At 42.4% G+C, this 24,133-nt stretch overlaps 1 protein-coding gene across 2 annotated transcripts; it reads right to left on the reverse strand.

Annotated features, from left to right (window-relative positions):
* SLC37A2 (solute carrier family 37 member 2) lies at nt 1–23,672 on the reverse strand. Of its 2 annotated transcripts, XM_075190398.1 has the most exons (19): nt 23,436–23,672; nt 18,276–18,357; nt 17,237–17,327; nt 12,384–12,462; nt 10,332–10,467; nt 9,505–9,581; nt 7,854–8,020; nt 6,982–7,019; nt 6,562–6,720; nt 6,381–6,471; nt 4,677–4,739; nt 4,150–4,235; nt 3,477–3,525; nt 3,321–3,394; nt 3,000–3,078; nt 2,396–2,493; nt 2,176–2,240; nt 1,578–1,634; nt 1–284 (listed from the first exon to the last, which is right to left on the reverse strand). In XM_075190398.1, exons 1-18 carry the CDS (start codon nt 23,492–23,494, stop codon nt 1,610–1,612), a joined length of 1,518 nt encoding a protein of 505 aa, XP_075046499.1. In that variant the 5' UTR covers nt 23,495–23,672; the 3' UTR covers nt 1–284; nt 1,578–1,609. The 2 variants fall into 2 exon arrangements, with proteins under 2 accessions (XP_075046499.1, XP_075046500.1); XM_075190399.1 differs by lacking the exon at nt 1,578–1,634 and having other exon boundaries at nt 23,436–23,671.
* Nucleotides 23,673–24,133: the final 461 nt, after the last annotated feature.

Here is a 24,133-nt window from a genome sequence, read left to right on the forward strand (position 1 = left end):
GAAAGTTTACGACATCTTTTAAAATCACAGGAGACAATGTAGTTACATAGATACACGGGAGGACATTATGTACAGACATGGAGCAGTGAGAAGTCTTTGCCACCAAAGTTCTGAAGAGTAAAGTGGTTAAATAATCCTTGTGCAGAAATCCTTAAATTCAATTCCAAACAAAAAACAAAAACGTCCAGTGTTCGGTGACACTTTAGTTAGCAGCAGGAGAGCTGAACCGGCCAGCGGAGAATGGAGGAGATGGGCGGGCTCCACGTCAATTCATCTCTCTAAACCTGGAAACAAATAAAATGAAGATTTTCTCCACACTCCGTATCACGGACAAGACAACGGAGGACAACATTGAGCAGATTTTAATTGTGAATCATTTCGGTTCCATTTCTTCCAGCGCTTATACACAAAGGTGAAGTTTAAATCAGATTATTAAATTGGAAGCTGAAACGGAGAGTCAGGATAGCTCTTATACAATTTGTACCCAACACCAGATTATTAATACATTACACATTATAGCTGCGTTGTAGTTCAGATACATACACAGAGCAATTCCACCAAAGCGCAATCATTCAATGCCGTATTAGGATTCCAGAAAGACATGCGCGCGCCCCCCCCCCCAAAATAAAACCCCAAGTACACAGCACAGAATGTATGATCCATCAGAAATTTGGGACCTCTAAGTATTGAAAGTAAAACATTAATTGTTATGTTCACTAGGTGGCTATTCTATCGAAACTTCATTATATTAATTTAAATATAATATTATTCTGCCAAGGTCAATATGCCCTGTATGGTGGTTCTATATTTATTAATAATTTTTACTGATTTTCTATGGAGTTTGTGTTAATACAATGAAACCCTCAAATTGCCAAGTTCATGCTGTACCCCCATTCATTATCCATCTAGTGAAACAACCTGATAGACAGAATTACTATTCAATCACTAGATACAAGAGGAATAAAGATGGAGATAGGTGTGAGTCATAAATCAATCAGATCATCAATATTCACATTAGATTGCAGAGTAGCCTTTAAACAGATGCAAGACTTGAACACGCTTTGGTAATGTGTTAGTTGTGTACATAACAGACGCAATTAGTGGGTAAATACATATATCCCATTTTACTTGAGTCCTAATTAATTGAAACGTGGCCCAATTGTTACCACTCAGTCCAGTACAATAAATATGGAATTAAACCAAACAATGGTCCTTATCCAAGATCTGTGCTGCCCCCTGCAGTCTGAACGGAGAAACGCAGAGCTGGACAAGGTACCATGCGATGTACAACACACGGATGTTAGGAGGGTACACGTGCAGACGACAGGGGCTTATTTAGTTTGGGAGAACGAGAGACTGTTAGACACTATAATAAACAGGAGAGATGATTAATTGAAGAAAACTTTAAAAAGGTGTTTAAAAAAAATAATCTGTTATTTGGCACAATAAATATAACCGCTACCTATAAGAATTTATTCATAATATGCCGAGTTTTGCATCTGAAAGGACTGTAACAAGCAGTAATCTGTTGGATTTCAGCAGCACCAGAAAAGCTCCAGAATAAATTATATACTCACAAGGTACATTTAACTAATCGTCAATTCCAGAGTTACGATGCTTTAAAGTCATTATCGCTATAAAAACAGTGAGAACAGTTCAGATAATATGAATCCTCGCCAATCCCCCAGCCCATCACCCACACCCTCATCCCATTCATGGGAGGGTCTCAAAATGTGTCAGGTCATTCCTCAAATAATTACCTGGGCAACTTCATTCTAAACGTTAGTCAAGACTGAGACCCTCATGAGAATCACCCACCCACCTATCCCAGTCCTCTGCCACCATCACCATCTTCCACACGGCCCCTCAAAAGAATGAGACGTTTTGGCTTTTAGACAGGATTAAGCAATGGTTCCAAGGTGGAAACGGTGATATATCCCATTAGACAGTCTAGGTGCCATCTTGCATGGACCAGATACCGTTCGGATGGAATATACATACGCCTAATACATCACCAAATGGTTGGTCAGAAGCTTAGGGACCTGTTCAGGCTACGGGAAGTTTAAACTCTACTGGTAATTTTAGGTTAGAGCTCAGAAGTTTGAAAACAAGGATTTGCCAAAAACTAATCTGAGTCTCCCTTGAGGTGTAACTCACTTTGCGACGATATCTTACCCTTTGGCCTTGCTGAAACACGGACAGAGTTCTTTAATTTCCTTGTACACCAGACGGGACAATAACTGGAAGAAATTAGAAGTACAGTCCGTCAATCTTCTGTTGAATTTTCCTCATTTCCCCCCATGTGACATCAGAACAACGATCCCCCTCTAATTGTGGCAGATTTATTAATGTTACACAGTAGACGGCCATATTACCAGTGTATTGGTAAACTTACCAAACAAGCGCAGAGGTCCGCCGCGATCAGCATGTAGAAGACGTAGTTCCAGCCGCTGGAAGAGAGCACCGAGGCGAGGGTCGGTCCCAGAGCAGCACCTGAGTAACACAAACGCACATCAGCACTGTGAGAACGTAGGCCCAGAACACGTCATAAAGGCTCCCAAATGAGACCAAGGTCTAGATGGGGTAGAACTTATTTATTGAGAGTGCGAGAGAGCGCACCATGGATAAACATCTACAGGTATACACAATGGATGTCATTCACAGTGCGAAACTCAGCTCTAGACCCACAACATATCGCCTATCTCCATATATTAAAGTATGCCCAAGCTATCTGGTAAGAAGGTTGGACCTCGAGATGATGTTAACACTTTTGCACAATGCGCCTCCGATTTTCCTGCCTCGGGGGGATGCAGAGGACCTTGAGGTCTATCAGGTGACCTACAGATAGAGCGGTCCAACGCTACGTATCAAGTGCACTTTGTAAATGAAGCCCACAGCGTATAAATAGATTTATGCAGTGACCTATTCTAGTTAGGGTTAGCTATGCCTGGAACATCCAGCATTGATGGTACGGAGCAGGATGTGATCATCACACTGACCTATCGATCCAGAGCCATCAATAATAGCAGTGACGGTAGACAAAGCCTTGGCATTTCCGTGTAATGATTCATGTGTTCCCTGGGAAAGAAAAACACAACCAAGAATGAGAATCCCAACTGGCGCATTTCCCCGTACTCCGGCACAGCCGTCGGCCAATCGCCATAACCTTATCAATTGTTATCCAGTCAACACAAAACGGATACTGTAGAACATTGAGCCAATGTGAAGATCGTTCATAGTAGTGAGAACTCTCGGGACCCTATAGTAAACATGTTTCATAGTGAGCCCTGCAGAGCGCTCCATCGTTCACCAGTTCTTACCAAATCAGCAGACACCGCGGTGGTGATGAGTGAATACGGCCCGTTGACCAACATGCCGCATATGATTAACATGGCTGGGGAGAGAAAGATCACAATTGTGACACACAATTTACACACAGTTACAGACTTGACACAAACACAACGAGATAAACTTACCGACAGTGGTGGAGAGGCCCGTCTGCCCAAACTGATTGTAAATGAACAGCTAGAAAGTAAAGGGGAAACGTTTGGATTATGATAAAACCTGGATGTTTACCACGGCAATACCCACTGGGCAATACCCACTGGGCAATACCCATGCTGCCCGAATACACTCCTCATGTATAATGCTGGGGGGCAAATACTGGCTTATAGGTTACCCCAGAGTTATTCAGCCCTCTCCTAACACTGAACGGCTATGGTGATAATCTGATTCATTGGGTCAGTAATAACCCCAAATAACATCATCAAATTGTGATCTACTGTAGGAGATTGGTAAGGTGGGGAAAGGGGGGGGGGGGGGGGTTAACTTAAGATCGGCAATAACAATTAAAATCTTGATATTAAAAAACACTGAATAAAATTCCCCCTAGGATTAGTTTCTGTTTATTTGCAGATTCCAATTGAATAGAGGGGCAGTACAACAGAAGGCCGGCGGGGGGCGTGCAAGTTTAATGTAATTTACCAATAACAACTGTCCCTGTCTGTGAGCAAAGACCTATTCATGTAGTATAGGTAAGTGAAGGGGTCTCTACGCTATAAGGGCTCCACAACATGGGAGTTGTGGTCAGTCACTACTAGTTTAACTTCTCATGTTAGTAAATACTGCCCTCTAGTGTTAGACACTCACCATGGGGGCAGTTAGAATCAGCATGACAGAGCAAGTGATGGCTCTTCCACCCGTGTAATCGGATATTGCCCCAGCCAAGATTCCCCCTGGAAGAGATTTTATGGAGGATTTAGAGGCATAAGTGAGAGAATTGTGGAATAAATTTAGTGTTTGCACAAAGGGCATAAAATGGATTAAGATTCAGAATAGACATTTGGATGGAAGGGCGATGGAGGCAGTAGGAGCTCTGATGGGGGTAGTAGAATAGAGATGAAGACCTAAGGATTGGATGCAAGGAAGAGAGAAGCAGTGGGTTAGGAGACTGAATGGCGATGGGGAAATAGATACCAACAAGAAGGGAACATAAGTGGGCTGTGAGATGGACACGGGGGCAGAGGCTGCTGATACCAGGGTGAGGGCAGTAACGGATTCTAAAATGTAGTTTGCTTAGCAAAAGGTATAGTTAGGGACAAAAGTATAAAAATTGTAAGTGGGGACAGAGACTAAACAAAAACCTTACAGACGTGATAGGAAAGGAAACATATTACCTATAATACCACCAGCGTCAAACAGAGTGGACATATCTCCGGCCCTTTTGGGATCAAAGTGAGCTGAAAGAAGGAAACAACATTTACATTACTGGTTAAACCAGGCCTGTCCAACCTGCGGCCCTCCAGGTGTTGTGAAACTACAAGCCCCAGCATGCTTTGCCAGTAGACAACCTGTTGATAGCTGGAAGGGGATGCTGGGACTTGTAGTTTCACAACATCTGGAGGGCCGCAGGTTGGACAGGCCTGGGTTAAACCTTTAGTTACATAGGAAAATATCCGGAGACTGACACATTAATCACACCATCAGCTCAAATGTTCTAAATGAATGCAAATCCTATGATGACATATTGCCCCAATAGAGAGAACGGTAACATGGAGAAGCACGAGCGATGGATCCCGTAATGTTCCGGTTAGAAGGAGCCTTTATACCTCGACAGTTTCTCCTGATTTACCGCATAGTTCTTCATTAAACGTTACAGCCTTAAAATCCCTCGTTATTTTTATTTACAAAAGTGCTTTAACCTTTTCTATTTTACAGTATGGTTTATCTAAGTCTGAGAGTCAGAGATTGCAGATATTAATAACCTTTATTTACCGACAGATCAGCCAAGAATCCAGAGGACTTTATACAACAGAACTGGTTTGTGGGGTATAATCCGTGTAACCAGAAACCACGACACACTCACGGCACACTCACACTACACAGGAGACGAGAGTAACTACTGAACTACTTTTGGAACTTAAGAATTTATGAAATGGACTTTTCCTTCTTTAGTAAATGTTTGGAGGGCCCTGATGACACATTATATCATTATAATGCCCCAACAAACATCTACTAATCTTCATATTACCCAGGAATAACAGTAAAATTGACCTAATATTTGAAGTCCCAGCATTAATAGGTAATGAGGGAAGCTGGAGACAATGCAAACATATGTCCTTCCATTGTGGACCCTAACTAAACAGAGGAGTTTCCCACGGGAAAGATGTTCTGATATGTTGAGGAAGGGGATAAGTTTGCTATACAAAATATTTGGTTAGATATCCCCTTTAAACACATGCATCAAGTTTCTTTATAGCCCTGTAATGCCACCACATAGGTGTAATTGGTGTTGGCAATGGGATGGCTGAGACTTACCCTTTACTATACCTGCATTGTGGTATTTAGTCAGATAAGCATCAGCCAGGGAAATATCTCATAAATGTGCAGAGCCTGGTCAAACTACATAACATATGCTGGATAGAAGACCAGGGGGTAAATGTATCAAAGCTGCGAGTTTCCAGCAGGTCTGAAAAGTGGAGATGTTGCCTATAGCAACCAATTAGATTCTAGCTATCATTTTGTAGAATGCACTAAATAAATGAGAACTAGAATCTGATTGGTTGCTATAGGCAACATCTCCACTTTTGCAAACCAGCCAGAAACTCGCAGCTTGATACATTTACCCCTAGAACGCCGAAATTGCAGGTTTTTTTCATACATTTCAATGGCTATGCAAGACTGTGGCTACATCCTGGCCTCCACATCATCACACTCATATTTGGGCCCAACACGCCTTGATCAAGTACCAGGACTTAGGACATTTGATTGACATGAACAACATAAACATCTGTTTGTTTTTTTTTACTCTACCTATGTTGGAAAAGTACAGAGAGGGGTCTCAGACCCTTAATTCGTCTGAATAATGAGGGACATCTTACCGACGTTGGAGATGTACAGCGGGAGCCAGTATAGGAACGTATAGCTGACCAGCTTTGCGAAAAGCAGACACAGGGAGAATTCCACCACTCCCTGTATAGAGACAAGGTCACCGGTCAGCAGGGAATACAGACCAGGATATAGAGATCACATACAATATCTCCGAGCGAGGACCCTGCTTACCGGGATCTTAAGGGCCCCCCAGAAGCTGATGGCGTGCGGGTGTTCTGCAGGGTCTTGGTTCCCAGAATGCTCTATGTTATCCCCAGACTGATGCTTAAATATGTTCTCAGTGCTGCTGTTCACCACTTGGATATTTTCCAACTCGTCCTTCGGTGCATCCTGAAATTGATATAAAATGTAATTATTTTTTACGGTTCATTAACCATATGGTCCGTTTACAGCACAAATGATGCATTTATGGCACCACAAACAATATAACATGGAGTGGGGAATGTATTTACACATACAGAGCCCCGGCTCGCACCCAGTTACACCATCGGATCTCTGGACGGAGCCGACGTTTCACAGATTTCTATGTATTTGTGGGGGAAATACAATACGCTTATTGGGCAACAACGTTACACAACAACAACAACTTACGTTAGAGTCAGGAGAGAGGCAGCCGACGTCTTCTGGATCTGCCCAGAAAAGATAGAGATATCAGGATAACGTATAGGACAGCGTACATTCCAGAGCCCACATATAGTCTGGTCACACAGTGAATGAAGTTCAGCCAATGATCAAAATTAATTTATTTTTGCTGTAAAAGGTGGTTCCTACTTCTACACGTAGAAGCTTCTCCAGAGACCCCATATAATACACCCACACAAGGAGAATCCTATTATTTATTACACAGGGCAGAGGGCTCTATGTAATAATGCTGGAGGTCCTGATAACGGGTCCTTAAGGAATTATGCCAACAATACTTTGGAAAACGTAAGATCTCTTGGAGTTAAGACCAATCTCATCATCAAAAACTGAACATTTGTTTTTGTGGTGGAATTTAATTTGTTACCCGCATTACAGAGATCCACATGATCCGGACGGTACCTGGACGTCTGTTGCGGACAGGGAAGGTGTTCTCCGCTCCTTACAGCAGTTCTGTTAATGGGGAACAGACGGCCTGAGGAGCAGAATCCCCAGTCTCCGGTGACCCTACCAGCTCTGGCCGAGGCACCATCACTAACACTGCCGCCAGGAATGAGGACAGCTTCCTATGGCCCCCGCAGAGGTCGATGGACCCACCGGGTGGGGGCATCCGCTGAATTACAACATTTGCAGTTACACAGTTGGGGCATATTACTCGTATGTACTAAATATCGAAGCGTTCAAGAACTGGATACTAAAGTGGTGTCCACCTCGAATACATCAGTCTTTAAAGTATTTAGAAGCCACTTTTCCATTATTTGAGGAAGGCGTTACCCCCACTAAAAGAAAACATATCTGACACACGTGTGAAATTCTTAACTTACATTCAATGAGGAAGAAGAAGCAGATTACTCCAAATGAAGCGATTATAATTCCTGGCACGATGAAGGACAATCCCCAGGCGGAGGACACAAACGCCCCGGCAATTAGAGACCCCAATATATTCCCGACAGCTGTGTGCGAGTTCCAAATCCCCATGATGAAGCCTCTCCTGAAAATGAAAACGAGCAGTTAATGAGGTTTTAATGGGTCTCTTAACCCTATATTTGTGATATTCCCATTGTATCCAATAATGTAATTATTATTATAAACATGAATGTATAATATATTCTTGTTATAGGACTTTACATAGTTTCTATGCTGGGTACAGTAAGACTGCTTGTAATGTAAACATTTAGTAGAGTTCCATTATTTCCTCTCTTACCCAGAATCATTTTAGCTTCACCCAGAGTGAACCTGACTGTCTGACCGGTACATGAAAATCCTCCCACAATATAGATTTGGACTAATAGTCAGGGATATTTGTGACAATGTTGAGGAGGGTCCTGTCAAATAGAAACGGGTAAAGTACTTTAACCTTTTCTATTTGACAGGACCAGATTTATCAATGTCTGAGAATCAGAGATATTACTAAGCTTTATTTCCTGACAGATCAGCAAAGACACCAGAGGACTCTACACAACAGAACTGGTTTGTGGCGTTTACTCCGTGTAACCAGAAACCACGACACGCACACACGGCACACTCACACTAAACAGAAGACTAGAGTCACACTTACTGACCGACTACACCCACCCCAAACATCTACAGTGGAATTGTCCCAATGTTTGCGTCCCACCACGAATAGGTTATGGAAGGAAGCAGGAGGAGAATCATCGCTATACACTATAGAGAGGAGTCACACCTATCAGACATCACACATTTCTGCGTCATCGCAGTGGACGCAGCGGTGAGAGAGATATTTATATTTAAGTCATAACAATTTCATGGTTTGTAGTTTTATAGTCCATAAATTACACACTATGGTTCTGAGAGATTTTACACTACATAATTCCAGCATTATCTGTCCACAAATTCCAAACAAATCTCTCCAAGCGTTATGTTCCATGAATTCCCCCTTAATAACCTTCTCTTTGCCAACACTGCAGACACTGTTCCTTAGTGTGTTAGGATCGTTTCAGCTTAATCCAAAACACTCCTCCCCCCAGCCACAACTATTTTATCTTCTGTAATGTCTTATGCATTGCTGTGCACAGAATCTTCAGGTATGTTTCCTGTCCTATAGAGCTTACAATCTAATTTTGGTGTCTGGGACTCAGAGCAGAGTTCTGTTCTGTTATACCCCGGGCAACTCCATCACCAGCTCAAAACAAGAATAAAAACCAATTACACGTTATTAAAGGGACTAATATAAATATTAAGACATCACAATCAATGTATACAAATATTCTTGTTATAGGACTTATAACCAGTTTCTATAATAGTGCTATGCAGAGCTCGCCATTCAGGAGAGGCGCCATTAATGTTCTTCTCTTGCCCATTAACCCAATTTGGCTGCAGGTAGCAGACACAAGCCCCCTTTGCCGATCGGTTATCCCTCTGTGCAGGCTACGTCTAGTATATTACCTGTTCTACGCAGGTAATACATTTTTTTAGATTACAGTCGCTGTAAACCAATAAATATTAATAACTTACTTTCCTTTACCAAACCAGTTTCCCATGCAGGCCACCACCGACGGCCATCCTGTAGTTTGTGCCAAACCATTTAATATCTGTAGAATGATCAGATACACGATATGAATAACAAATTATTATTATTCACTGTAGAGAAACGCGGTCACTGAAGATTAATCACAGGGAGAACATAACTTACATCCAACCAGGAAGAAGCAGCAAATTATTCTTACTGAGCTAATAATTCCTAACATAAGGTCATGCATGGAGGAAGACTATACCCCAAGCACGTTGTTTCCTGTCTATAAAGATGCCCTTTCAGATCCAGCCGCTCAATCACACAAGCGGTTACATTACAGGTATTACATCACAGGTATGGTCAGACGTAGATTGCGATTAGTGGTCTACTGTGACCTGGGTCCTAACTGCCCGTCACAATGACAGCGTGTATGAGCAGATGTATTATCTGAAGATCACTATAGAGCAGTGTTGGCTAACCTGTGACACTCCAGGTGTTGTGAAACTACAAGTCCCAGCTTACCCTTCCAGCAATAAGCTGCTATATATTAGCAAAGCATGCTGGGACTTGTAGTTTCACAACACCTGGAGTGTCACAGGTTAGCCAACACTGCTATAGAGCAAATCAGACTAACGCTGCTGATACAAATGTATAATGTACACCCAGCTAGCAACATAACTGACTTCTGTACAATTCCAGGCATTGCAGGTTGTGCCAACCTATAGGAACTGTAATAATAACTAATCTAGGTAACAAGAGGGATATAAAGGGGAACAGGAGGTAAGATTCGTCTTATTGTCGCTGGTTACATTCAGTAACTCATTCTCACCTGGAAGAGTATAAAGTACCAGAGAGCGTGAATATTCCAATAATATCCCAGTCCCAGGAAGGCTGTGAATACGCCAGAGATGATCATCCCGCCAGACAGGTAATAACGCAAAGGAAGCCGCTCACCAAATATACCACTGAAAGAGAGATATATCCATTACTCCATAACAAGCAGTAAGAACACTTTCATATTCATTCCACTATACACCGGCTCCTGACTGAAAGCGGAGGCGACACTCAGCCAATCAGTTCACTAGGAACTAATGACATCACAGAGTGACATTGGTTCAGCCCAGAAAATGGCTGCCTACACTGGGTGTAGGGGATCAGTAGACTTTGATTAAACCTTGAAAGAGAATCTGGAGGACAGGTTCTACTTTGGTAAAGCCAAATGCTAGGACATTAGCAAAACGCGTCTCATCAACCATTTAAATCGGAGGGTTTTATCGGTGAGGAGAAAACAGCAGTTGATCATGTGATCATTAGCCGCTACATATTAGATTTCCTATTTTCAAAAGGACAGGAACACGGCCAAACGAGGATTTAAGTTTTTTTTTTGTTTACACACCTTTAGCTTTCCGAGAAAACAAAGTTGATTCTATGTTATCAACCTTTTGTAAAAGTGCAAAACAATTTAACCTTTACAGCCCTTTGTCGTTTAACAGGAGCACTTTCCGGGACGTTGTTGTACTATAATAAAGTCAATTATATAGTTGTATGAAGAAATTGATGCTGTGCGGCTCTAGAAGTATAATAAAGTAATCGTTCGGGAAAAATAAACATTACACGCCACAAACGTGAGCATCGGTACACATGGAAATACCCAAACATATCATATGTCACTTTATATAGCCAACTGGCCGTTTTCCCGCATCACTTAAATGACAGATCCTCTACAGATGCTATACAACAACTACTAAGAACAATATAACTCAGATCTCTAGATATAGGTTTCAGAGGGGATCCTGTCAGAAAGCAGCGGGAGATTGACAAGTGATGACATGGAGGCAATCGGTGTGCAAAGAGGATCTGCATATTTCAATAGATTGAAAGTATGTGCTAGATACCCTTTATGAGAGTGTATCTAACCAAAGACTACCAAACGTAGTGTGCTCTATTTTCAACATACTGTCTATGGGTATACTTTGTTTCTTTGGTTTTAAAAATAACAGGATTTGGGAAAGCAATTCAGGGGTAGTGACTCATGGTGAATAGACTTCCTCTCCTAGAGTGTTATGGGAAATCAGTGGGGTACTGTCAATACAGGCCAGAGTAATAACATCTAACGTCCCACCATCATTAGAAGGGGGGTACCCGCATTAGGCGTTGGGGTGCCCTCCATATCCATTAAAACTTTAGGATTTTTTAATGTTTAAATAATGAAATGAATGTAACAGTACAACTTCTTGTTCCGTACACTGTATGCGAGATTCCCTGGGGCAGATTCAATTCGGCCACGTTGGTCTAGGATTAACGAGGCGTTAGTACTATTACCTTTAATACGGTAATTTTTACTTGCGGCCCCTGAAAAGTGTGAGCAAAAATCAGCGTTAAAATTACCGTACCAACAGGAATACTGCGCACTTTTACCGTACTAGCGGTAATAGTGCGCAGGCCGCGTTAATCTAGGAATAATGCGGCCATATTGAATTGGCCCCCTTGAATCAGTTATTTATTCTGTGTATATGGGAGTAATAGATTTAATGCACATTTTCAGGCAAAGGACCTATCTAAGGGCAGCACAGTGGTTAGCATTGTACCATCACAGCGCTGGGGTTGCGAGTTCAACTCCCGACCAGGGCCGTATCTGTGAGTTTGTATGTTCTCCTCGTGTTTGTGTGGGATTCCTCCCACACGCCAAAGACATACTGGGAGGTTAATTGGCTATTTAAGCTCCAATGGGGTGGGACTGATGGTAATAACATATATTCTCTGTACAGCGCCGCAGGATATGATGGCGCTATATAATAAGGATAATCTTTTGGTAAACAAGGGACGGTCCCTGTTCAGCAGCGGATCACCTCAAGGCTTCAGAACACGTCTTTGCACCCACCTGATGAACATGCCGATGGCGTAGGCCACCAGGAACGCTGTGTCCAGGGAACCCAGCAGCTCTTTGTAATTAGACTGGTCTGAAAGGGGAAAGCAAAAAGAAACTTGTAAGCTGGTGGTCGCAGCAAACAGTCAGATCTCAACACTTGCAGGCAGGATATCCTGTGTGCATCAAACAATGCTTCCCCCTCAACACTATACAACCACATTCTCAGCTCAAAGCACCTACAGAACAACATGGAAACAAAGTCAATGATAACTAGACACAGCAGATTTATTTCATTAATGCAGACTCAAAAATATTCTATTATTAGCAAAGGAAAATTTGACAGCGGGCCACGTGAGAATTCCCCACAGCGGGCCACGTGGTGGATGAGGTTCAGTTTAGGATCTAAAGTTTTTCCAAGGAAAATTGTATTTCAAGAATGGAAACATTTACTATAAATAGCTGTGTACTCCTCACCCTACAGAAAAGAGGGGACATATTTCTTACCCATCCTGGAAACTATATAACGATACTTCCTCAAAAATCTCTGATCTAATGTGAAGAAAACAACACTGTTGTGTCCGCAGTGTGAACACATTACACGAATAGCTCTATACAGACATATCCGACTTGGAGGAAGGGTACAGACTATATCCATTACTTATATAAAGGAAAAGTTCATGTAAAGTTTTATTTTTGCAATAAATCCCCTAATGGCAGGGCAGGGGTGCAGGGGTGCAGGATCCCAAGCTCAGCGCCCAGCAGGTCAGACCCTCGCCCCTGTAGTCCCATGATGCTCCAGAGCAGATGTCAGCTCATAGGACAAGTCACGTCAACCACAGACATTCTGACGCCAGTCTGTGTGTCCTGGAGAATCATGAGTCTACAGGCACTGACGGGTGTATTAGACAAATGCGGAGGTGTCTTCTAGTTGGGGCAAGAACTGCCTATAGGTTCTATATAGTTAAGTAATTGGCGGGTAAAAGTCTCCTCTGATTCACAACATGGCCCTGCGCTGACTGGTCAGAACCATACAACAAATGTATGAAGTGGAGACTAATGATTGGGGCATTTAATAACCCTACAAAACCAACGTTTATCTACCGAATGTGTTTAAACTCAATGACTCACGATTGGCCTTTAATGACGGGGAATAAAAGACACACAAAGAAAATTTTTCACTTTTAATGCTCTATTTGTGCCAACATACCTATAAAATTACAGTATCACATACAAATCTATCTTATTTAATTAGAGTGACAAATAGTAGCTGCTGTCCATAATAACAGTCACGTGACGTACAAGACATGTTGTTCTGCATGGAGGGAACACACAGATCAGGGGCAGCTCTCTTTTTACACCACGATATGGAGCTCCCCCTACAGCGTAAACGATGTATTGCAGGGATTACCCCCAACTGTGTGGTCTGGAGCGGATGCAATGGGCAGGTAATTGTGCCAATCACATGTATTTACCACAAGCCCTCAGTCTCCATTATCAATCCAGCTTCACGGTTCACTGGCTTCTGCCAACATATCGGCTGCTTTATAGAGAAGTCTACAAATCGGTCTCCAACACTACATCATCGGGCAGCATGGCAAAACTGATGGGGGTGGAGGGGCCACAAAGCAGTCCGTCTACCAGCGTAAACATTAACGTGTCTTTGTGGTCCCAAAAAAATCCCACTTATCTCCTTGCTGCAATAATTTATACTACACACAGGGGCACATTATGGTTCTACCTACCATTAGGTGGTCGCCTAAAACGCTGAATGAATGTATGACATCATGTTACTCGTAAAGGGCCTCAGTCGTCAAGGAAAACAATGTGCGGTTTTTTTTTAACGCACATACATCAGGCATATGCACGTCTGTATTCAACAAGGAGCGGATCTTAAAAAACATTGAACAGTATACATGGGCAAGAAGTACCGTACACTGTGCCATTATATCGGCCGGGCCGCCGTACACTGTGCCATTATATCGGCCGGCCCGCCGTACACTGTGCCATTATATCGGCCGGCCCGCCGTACACTGTGCCATTATATCGGCCGGGCCGCCGTACACTGTGCCATTATATCGGCCGGGCCGCCGTACACTGTGCCATTATATCGGCCGGGCCGCCGTACACTGTGCCATTATATCGGCCGGGCCGCCGTACACTGTGCCATTATATCGGCCGGGCCGCCGTACACTGTGCCATTATATCGGCCGGGCCGCCGTACACTGTGCCATTATATCGGCCGGGCCGCCGTACACTGTGCCATTATATCGGCCGGGCCGCCGTACACTGTGCCATTATATCGGCCGGGCCGCCTTACACTGTGTGAGGAAAGGAAACGATTATCCCCCACAAATTATCGATATGCAATTATGGTGCATACATAAGAGCTCCGCCAGACTGGTCAAGACAACGGAATCTGGCCTTTAAAAAGGCCAAAAGTCCGCTCTATAACCGATCTCGTGGACATATGTGACTTCTTGTGTGTGAATTTAAAGCGTGAGCGTGGAGCCCAAGGTGGAAAGGGTAAGCGTTGTCTCCTATAAAGAGCAACAAGAAAGCAAAAATAAAATTAGTAATGAGTAACTAAACATACAAACTATTAGGGAGATATTTTAACGTCACATGGCTACAGTAGTTGGTGCTACAAGTACACCATAATGTAAAGAGTGTTAATATTTTGCAAAGGTGCTAGATCTACCATTTATGACTACAATGTATAATGTATTCAGAACAACAAAAGGGTTACTTTTAAATAATTATGCAATATAAAATAGTACCTAATTTCCACGTGTCACCATGTGACCGTACACCGCCTTACCTCTGTTGGTGCTCCCAGGCATCACATATAACCTGGACAGTGATCCAGTGAGATGCTTTCTATTCCAATAAATAGAACCATTTTCACTCAACAGGACCAGGGCTGCATATGTACCATCTACTGCCTCCATGACGTGCGGAAAGCCGGCTATGGTGAAAACTGTCGCTGTATGGGCACAAGGGACTTCTCATCGAGCGGTTGATGGATGAAGTGCCGAATGCGCAACTTCCCAAGCACACGACTGAAGGTTGCTTGGGACAATCCTGCTGCAACACCCACTGAGGTAGAAAAAGATAGAGACGGAAATGGAAAGATAGAGACGCACAAAAGTGCAATACCGACAAGAGTTTGGTCAGCAGTGTTCTTGCTGTTGCACAAAGGCTCCAGATCACACTGCACAATGCGCAGTGTGTTTGTGATGACACAAAGTGGGAGCGGATAGCGACAGACCACCTCAGCATCAGACATCCCAAAGAGGCTGACACATGGCCTGAGCACACGGTCCCTGGGTTGGCGACTGTCTACAAGCTGCTGGTTTCGGATTGGATGGCGCTTTTTGTCCTCCAAATTTGGAGGACAACAAGCGCTTGCAATGCCGTGCAGGTTTTGTAGTCTACTTGTACCTTATACATTCTAGACAGACATACTTACAACTAGCATGGATCTATTAATGCTCATCACCAAGTTTCTATAAAATAGTCCAAAAATATATAAAAGTAAGCATGACAGGACAATTATGAAACATGACAATTAAATTCAATTAGTAAAAAAACAACAGAAAACACCAACTATATTACAAATGTACGGTACTACATAGGGAAGACTTTTAAAAGCTTGTAAATGCACACAATCACTATACAACATGCACATAAAATGTTAAACCAGACAAGCATTGGTAATGTGTGACATTGCTACGTTAAAAATGTATGAAATGATTTGAATAGCAGAGACAATGTCATTCACAGTGCTTGTAAAATATAAAAGAACGCACCTACCTCTTTGGTATATCACAATCCTATAATACTCAGCATACAATAGAATATAATAATCCCTTTTTATGAAACGGCACTATATAGTCTTATATAGTCTTATATAGTCTTATATAGTCTTATATAGTCTTATATAGCGTTGTATAACGAGATGAGTGCAGGAATGTAGGTGAAGAGTCAATTCTCCCATTAGTTGAGGAATGTGGTGTTTGTCCATCACCATCATCTGTGTGTTAGACTTCACCTTGAGCAGCTGCAAACTGTACGTCTGAAAAACAGCGCGATCTGGAGCTTGAATCGCACGTGTCTGCAAGGGAACGCCCTTACTGGACATGGACTACGCGCATACGTCCATTTCACTCCTCGATCCTCCCATGAAATCGTAGGCTGTAGCAAGGGTCCTTTGCGCTCGAAGATGAATTGGACGTTGCTGCGTTCTCCGGCGTATGCTCAGACTCTGGGAATGAGTGCGATATTACGTAACGTATCGACTTTTACGCTCCTTAATGAATCAGGCCCTTAGCGTTTATATTTTTCCTAGCCCACCCACACTGAGGGCCAGTCAACCTGGGCATTTAAATTAAAGACCTCCCTTCCTCACTGTCTGACAAGCGGGAGGGTGGGTTGCATTTAAGTTAACGTGAGTGCGTCCTGCAGGCTTCCTACCGTGTGCTGTGACGCTGCTTCTCCTCCGTGTCCGCTGGGAGGGTGGCGCTGGGCGGTGCCACGTTCCTGGAGGATCGGCATCACAGACAGCACCGAGACGGACATCCTCCATCTCTGCCCCTCACAAGGTAAGACGTGGGGGACACCTTCCACCCACCCTGAACTGAGCAAGTGACAAAAATACTGTGAGCCACTACAGGAGGCTTCTGTTGTACGGTTGGACAGGAGGACATTCTCTATAGCAGGAGACAGACGAGGATATAACTCTTTCCAGGAATATAAATATAAGAGTTTCAGACCAGACCGATTACAAATTAGTAATAGACAGATATTTTCCCTTTCATTGAACGCCGACAAGTTCGTGGTTATCAGAATAATTTGTTTCCACTCACCGAACGGGGCCCAGTTACACCACGTTGTGTCATTTTCAGAGATATTCGCCGGAGGGTTGGGAAACTCGGAACAGTTCCTGTGCAGCTGACTCTGGGAGCAGAAGACGGAGTGTTAGTGTGCAGCATTTGGGGAGGGGGGGGGGGGTATAAACAAGGTGATGTGAGCAGCGTATGAACCAGGGGTCACAAATCTGAACAGTGATCTTTTGTGGCCTGTTAGATCCCAGTACATTCCTTTAGAATAGCCCCCAGACATTTCTAAACATGCACCCAGCCCTCCCATCCTCATACTGCAGTGTGAATGCTACGTTCTAGGTGAAAACAGTTAATTTTCAGTGATCAGAGATGAGGATGATGCCTGCGATTAACCCTTTTCAGCCATCTCCTTTATAGCTGCCAATAATATCTCCCACCCTAGTTTAGCTGCATCCAGAGGACAGAATGCAAGCTAGCCAAGCCAGCAATATCTAGCATCGGTGGTTCTGGGACAGTCTGGTGATGTACACAACATATAATGACCGGTAACCTTTCACACGGCTTGCACGGGCGGAAATGTCAGTAACAGAGGATTCTATTTGTTTTCTGCGCTTCAGTAACAGATTCTGCCATCACTCCAGTGTGTGATTATAGCCATTATTTACACAAGAGATTTAACATGTTTAAAGAGTAAATTCACACAAAAGATCATTGTTTAAGAGAATTAAGAGCTTGACCTTGATATTTATAGTTTACTAACTTTCCTGAAAAGATCTGTCAATGGCAAATCCTAATCTGTCACAGTGAATATACATACACACATACGCGTCATTTTATTCTCATTATTTCCCATAAATTTACTATGTAGCCAAATTAAGTTTGTACTTTAAGGCACAGATTTTTTTTCCTCTGGATCGGGGGCCCCTTGCACTGTCGGGCCCTCTAGCGGTAGTGTGGATTGACATGGTTACAGTTACGCTCTCTGACGTTCCCCAATCTATACATTGATCTCCTATAGTGCTCCTTATGCCCCCAGACAGAATGTGGAAACACAACAACTCACCTTCACAACACTGATCGGCTTCCTGGAGAGGTGATAACTTGTATAGAACAGGAACGTCAGCACAATAATAAACCCCCGGTACCTACAACAAACAATAAGAACGTTAGATGGTATAACAAATACAAGATAATAATGGGGTCGCTCTTTAATTTATAGCACAGCATGAACTTCTGCTTCATCATTGGATATTTAGATGTTTTACACTCCAACCCAACACCAATATGGTCATTAGATACCGCTCTAACAACGAGTAACCGAGGGGTCTGTTTGTGAAAAAAAAAATACAATAATAATAATAATTAAAAAAAAAAAAAAAAAAAATGTAAAAAATATTTTGCTTGAATTTGTTAATAATTTATTTCTGGGGCCGCTCAGCCGTATTCCGCTCCCCCCCAGCGAGTTACTGATCGCTCCGCGGGTTCAATCTGCGCATGAATCAGCCGCTTTCAGCTCCACGATATAAGAAAAGATAGGGACTAAAAAGTATAAGAAATAAAGGCTAAATACAAGTAACAAAACATTTTGTACTTCCAGCTGATGGTTACCAGCTTAGTGGAAGTGGAAAAAATCCTAATGCTTTTCAAGCTCTGAAAACTTGGGCCCCCAGCTGAAGCTAGGGGCCCAGGACAAACACAGGACATAAGGGACGAGTTATTATAGGGAGAAAATATTTTTCTCCAGTGCAAATTGATGTTTTCACAAGAGATGGTATTTTTCTCTATTTACCAAACTTGGCGATAACTTATTTCCAGGTCCGAGCGCACAAGTACCGCAGCCGTCCACCTATCAGTACCACTAGCTCTGGAGTTCAAGTAGCTGAAAAAAATGCTTTATTAATTATTATTATTAATATAAAGCATTTTTTATATATTTTTTTCATTTGTTTCAGATTTATTTTATTGGGGTTTTTTTTGGACAAAAAGTGGAACAGGCAATATTGTCATTAGTAAATGGAGATGAGAGAACACTTTCTATACAGAATCTTTCATATTGCATTCTGATAGTAAATAGACCCGATAGGGAGGTGGGTACTGAAGCAGGGAGCGGAGATTATTAGTGGCGAGGATTGTGTTGATGGGGGTAGGGGGTACACAATGATTATAATATTTGCATTGTGAGTCTCTCAAACATTGAACAGTTACATAAACACAAGAAGAGATTAAGTGATACAAAACACAATGAGATGTTTGACAGATTTACAGATCAATTAAACATCCCCCCATTGTTATATCTTCATACAGAATCTGCCACCATCTATCCTGCACCCGTTTCTCTGTATAGATTACTATATATATATGCAATGGCGCAGATATTTAATTTGCGCCCACTGCAAATGCCGCCATCTTACCACACAGATCCACGCACGGTATAAACATGAGCATGTCCACAAACACAGGCGTACGACGTCCCAAAAGGTCATATACACTGCAGAGGCGCATTACCACGTGTTTGGAAGCAGGTCTTAGGGTCCCTTTAAATATATAGTGTAATCTAAATCATCAATCTGCAGTCCTAGTACATCATTAATGCAGACAGATCCCCCCAGATCATCATATGCTACAGATTCACATAAACCAATGGTCTGTATGGACCTGCTGCAGCCATAACAAAGACTAGATCTCATTCCTAAATTTAGAGAGATTTCCAAAATGCAGCCCAGGCACAGATCAGTCACATGACGATGACTCAATCTGTCCCCTAGATGCACAAACCACAGAGACAATGTGTCACACTGAGAGCTACATAGATGACACTTCTGTTCCTCCCATCCCAGGTCCTCACTGACAAACGTCTCCACAGTACCGAGGAACGACAAGTGGGGCAGGCTGGGGGTCCCATACTGGGCTAACTTGGGCTGGGTCACCTGCATTCTTATTCCTTTAAAATGTTACTAATAGGCTGCTGAGTCCAGTCTGCCCCCTGGGCTTAAATCTGCCAGCTGTCCCCTGGATTCCAACGCATATTGTCTGTCCTAGATCATATTTGTACATAAAAGTAACCACATTACTTTCTTCTCTCTGTGCCCATAGATAAGCTTGCTGTTTAACATTACAGTAGTCAAATAAAATAAATATGTTTTACGATAACTGGTTTACAGGTTGTAATAAGAAAAAAAGAAGAAGTACTGAGCGCCACATTTATGAAGATTCAGCAGTTTATATTGCCCTGACCCCCTGCGCCTCTCCAGTAACAGGACTAACCAATGAGTGCAGTGAGACCAGACCATGCCAGCCAATGGGCCCCCTCGTTTTATAGTTTAGCATCACCCAAAACCAATGTTCAGCTTGAAGTTTCCATCAATCAGACGTCTGCTTTTATTTATTACAATAACTCACGCTGATGTGACGCAATATAATGTATCATATGAAACGTGGAATAAGGTCACACAATCTACAGGTTTCATTGCCCGAGTGATATATTAGTTCCATCACTTAGACCTTGTCTGGTGGGACTGCAGTCACAGGGGCTGTTGGTTGCAATTGCTTTATGCTATTACCACCATTTACTAAGACACATCCACTACCTGGGTTTTAGTTTCAGCTATTTCTTATAATGCAACAGTGCAACACCAACATTGCAGGTGCAGAAACTGGACCACAGCAATCGTTACGCGCCTCTAATTCTACAGCAATGGTGTCAGGACTATATCCTCAATGTCTTCTATACTAAAGAGCTACAAAACACGTCTGTGCCCACCTCACTTTTACTAAAGCATTGTTTCATCTTTATGGCTTCCTACTTTGCCTGACGATATAAAGACAAGGAGGGAAAGCAGAGTTATAGTGATATGTCACCCTTGGATATGACACAAAGTTGCTGTATGGCTACAGTGGTATCAAAACTAGAGATGTTCACTGACCCCCATGTTCTGGTTTTGGATTTTTTTTTTTTTTTTTTTTTAAAATGCTAAAAAAAAAACAAAAACACATAATTTTGTTCTTTTTTTTGTTCCTACATTATTATTAACCTCAATAACACTAATTTCAAGTCATTTGCAATCAATTTTGACCACCTCACAGGTCACAATATTATTTTCATACACTTTCAGACAAATACTGCAGCGACCTGGCTGGATGGTAAGCGACAGAGCAATGACACAAACACACGGCAGTTCCTACCACATCTAGGACACATTGCCATACAGCAGTGGCAGAAAAGAAAAGTGGTGCAATTGTGCTTTACCTGTATAACACAGTACAATTTGACTGCAAATTCAGAAGACCAAGCCTGCCAGCCCCAGTATTTGTATTTCAGCAATTACAATTAGCAATGGAGCTCTCCTGAATGTCACTGGAGACTTTGAAGAACACGGCTACCCCTCCGCTTTCTATTCTACTTATGATGCTGCCCAACTGCTCTACAGACTGTGCTACCCTTTCTGTGTCCCTCTGTGAAATGGCGTTAGATTGCCGTGGAGAGTGGTACTTATAGAATCCAAAACTCGCGAGATCCGATGACAGAACGATGACGTTTTGCCTTTTTTTCAATTCTGAAAGTGCGCGAAAGTACCAAGCGATCTGTTAAGTTCGGGTGTGTTTGGTTGTCGGGGAACCGAGCCTGAGCATCTCTAATCAAAACAGAGGGCACAGATAAGCCATGTCTATCAAATGGCAAATAAACTGCCGGATACTATAAAAGCATTGCTGAGAAGCATAGATGTCAGCCAGAAAGAGAACAGTGTAACTTACTTTTACATCTGATGTTAGTTTGTGTGTCCCTAGTAAGGGGAGAAGTGTGGATTCACATCAGAGTCGTCTTATCAGCCACAAAACACACACTTAGCAGCCTAACACACAAGTGAGCACTTTGCTTACACAGGTTATTGTGGCTTTGTTTGAGAAAGGAGAAATACATTGCTGATGTCCTGCAGTTTCAAGATGTTGTAATACCGATAGAGAAAACAGCTGAGCAATTAAAGAGACCGTTACCCGCTCATAACACTCGGACTGACAGATGACTGCAGAGAAAATAAGTTTCTTGGAGAAACACCAGCTAGACACCCCTCCCCGCTATCATGTCCTGGTCCCTGGTCAAATGCTAGGATGCCTAGTGATACCGTCTCCGTACACATTCCTGCAGCCAGGAAGAATCCGCTACACTGTTGGAATGTCTCAGAAACACGGATATAAACATCTTTCCATCACAGCATTCATATACAGATTGCTGTGTGCATCCTGTATATTACGTAGAACACTCACTAGATTGTAAGTTCTGAAGTACATCAACCCAGTTACAGTTTTACAATAGATTTGTATTGATGGGTTCATATGCTTAAAAGAAGAAATAAAAACACATTTCAGAGGACAAAGGTGTTTAACCAGGTACAGGAGGAAACATTCTACAAAGGAAGAGAAGTATTAGAACACGAGGACATGAACTGACACTGGGGGGGGGGGGTAGTTTAAGAGCAAATGTGAGAAAAGATTACTTTACAGAAAGGGTAGTGGATAAGTGGAATAGCCTCCCATGAGAGGTGGTAGAGGATAATACAGTAGAGCAGTTTAAACATGCTTGGGATAGATATATATGGATATCCTTACAAAGATGAATGAACCAAATAGGATTTGAGGTTACCACAGGTGTTCTTATCTGCCATCAAATTCTATGTTTCCAATAAATAAACCTCTCTGTGGCATTTTGTTAAGCAGTAGATATAACCCATCACATTTAGGTTTAATGTAACCATTAACTTTTCCTCTATTGAGTATGATCATAGGAAGACAGACCAGTTAATGTAGACTGTTACAATGTAACTATAACTTGTTAATGCCTCCAGATATCAGCAGAAGACACATTACTTAGTTTAGAGGAAATTTTACTTTAAGTATCAAAGACACAAAAGATTTAAAATGGAAATACTGGCATTTTTATGTAAAAATGTCCTGTTTGTGCCTTTATAAACCTATTGGACATTTAAGCTCAGCAATTTCATAGGTAAAGTTAGAACAGATGCTGTTTAGTCTTCATATACATCCTGTTAATTGGTGTTAATCACAGTATTCAGTACAGAGACTGAGCCTCTCTGCAGATCCAGTGCAATCATATTATTCAGATATCTATGGGGACTGTTCAATATTATCTGACCACATCACAGCACTAGATCTGTGGGCACATCCCCACCCATACATTACAAACAAAGAACACACAGACCCCCCTTACCAGCTGTCTCTGGACACAGAATTGAGCAGCCTAATGGCTGGAGCCAGGGAGGACCTCATTGCTAGAAGCTGCTGGATGCTCTGCAGAGATGCTGGGGGGCTGGTGGGTACTGAAGTGATGGGCTGCTGGCTGTACAATCACATCTCAGCTGAGGTCCTTGGTTTTATACTGGAACTCACCCTCCCAACCCAACATCAACACACAATGAATGGGAATTAGGAGACACCATGTGATCACAGCAGTCATGTGATTGTAGTGGGCGGGGACTGACATACACCCCTCCCTCATTAACCCCTGCACAGTCTGGACACTTAGTAATATATTTAGTCATCAGATGACACTTCTGTGTTGCAATATTATAAATGTCATGATTCTGCTTGAAGCACTGAGCTTGTGAAATAGCAGATTGTAACTGTACAAAGTAGAATCATACTGCTGGGATTACAATGGTCTGTTACCATTGCTGCAATAAACATTATTTGTCCATTGCAAGAAATAAGCAACTTATTGCTCTCCAGCTGTTGTAGAGGCTGGCAGGGGGGTTCTGGGACTTGCATGATTTCAGTTATATAGAAAATTATGGTGGAAATTGTCACATTTACAATATTGGGTTACAATGAAACAAATAAATGGTGAAAACATGATTTTGAAAACATGCATTTGTTGTCATGAGTATTCTGCATTGTCTATTCAATGAT

This window comes from Mixophyes fleayi, chromosome 11 (genome assembly GCF_038048845.1).
Source record: "Mixophyes fleayi isolate aMixFle1 chromosome 11, aMixFle1.hap1, whole genome shotgun sequence".
NCBI lineage: Eukaryota > Metazoa > Chordata > Amphibia > Anura > Limnodynastidae > Mixophyes > Mixophyes fleayi.

Coding starts and splice junctions, on each gene's coding strand:
- SLC37A2 (XM_075190398.1), bottom strand. CDS start 23,494: ATGAGGTCCTCCCTGGCTCCAGCCATTAGGCTGCTCAATTCTGTGTCC. Junction 3,526..4,149: donor TGATTCTAACTGCCCCCATG/GTGAGTGTCTAA, acceptor TTTACTTTCTAG/CTGTTCATTTACAATCAGTT. Junction 2,241..2,395: donor CGGACCTCTGCGCTTGTTTG/GTAAGTTTACCA, acceptor AATTTCTTCCAG/TTATTGTCCCGTCTGGTGTA.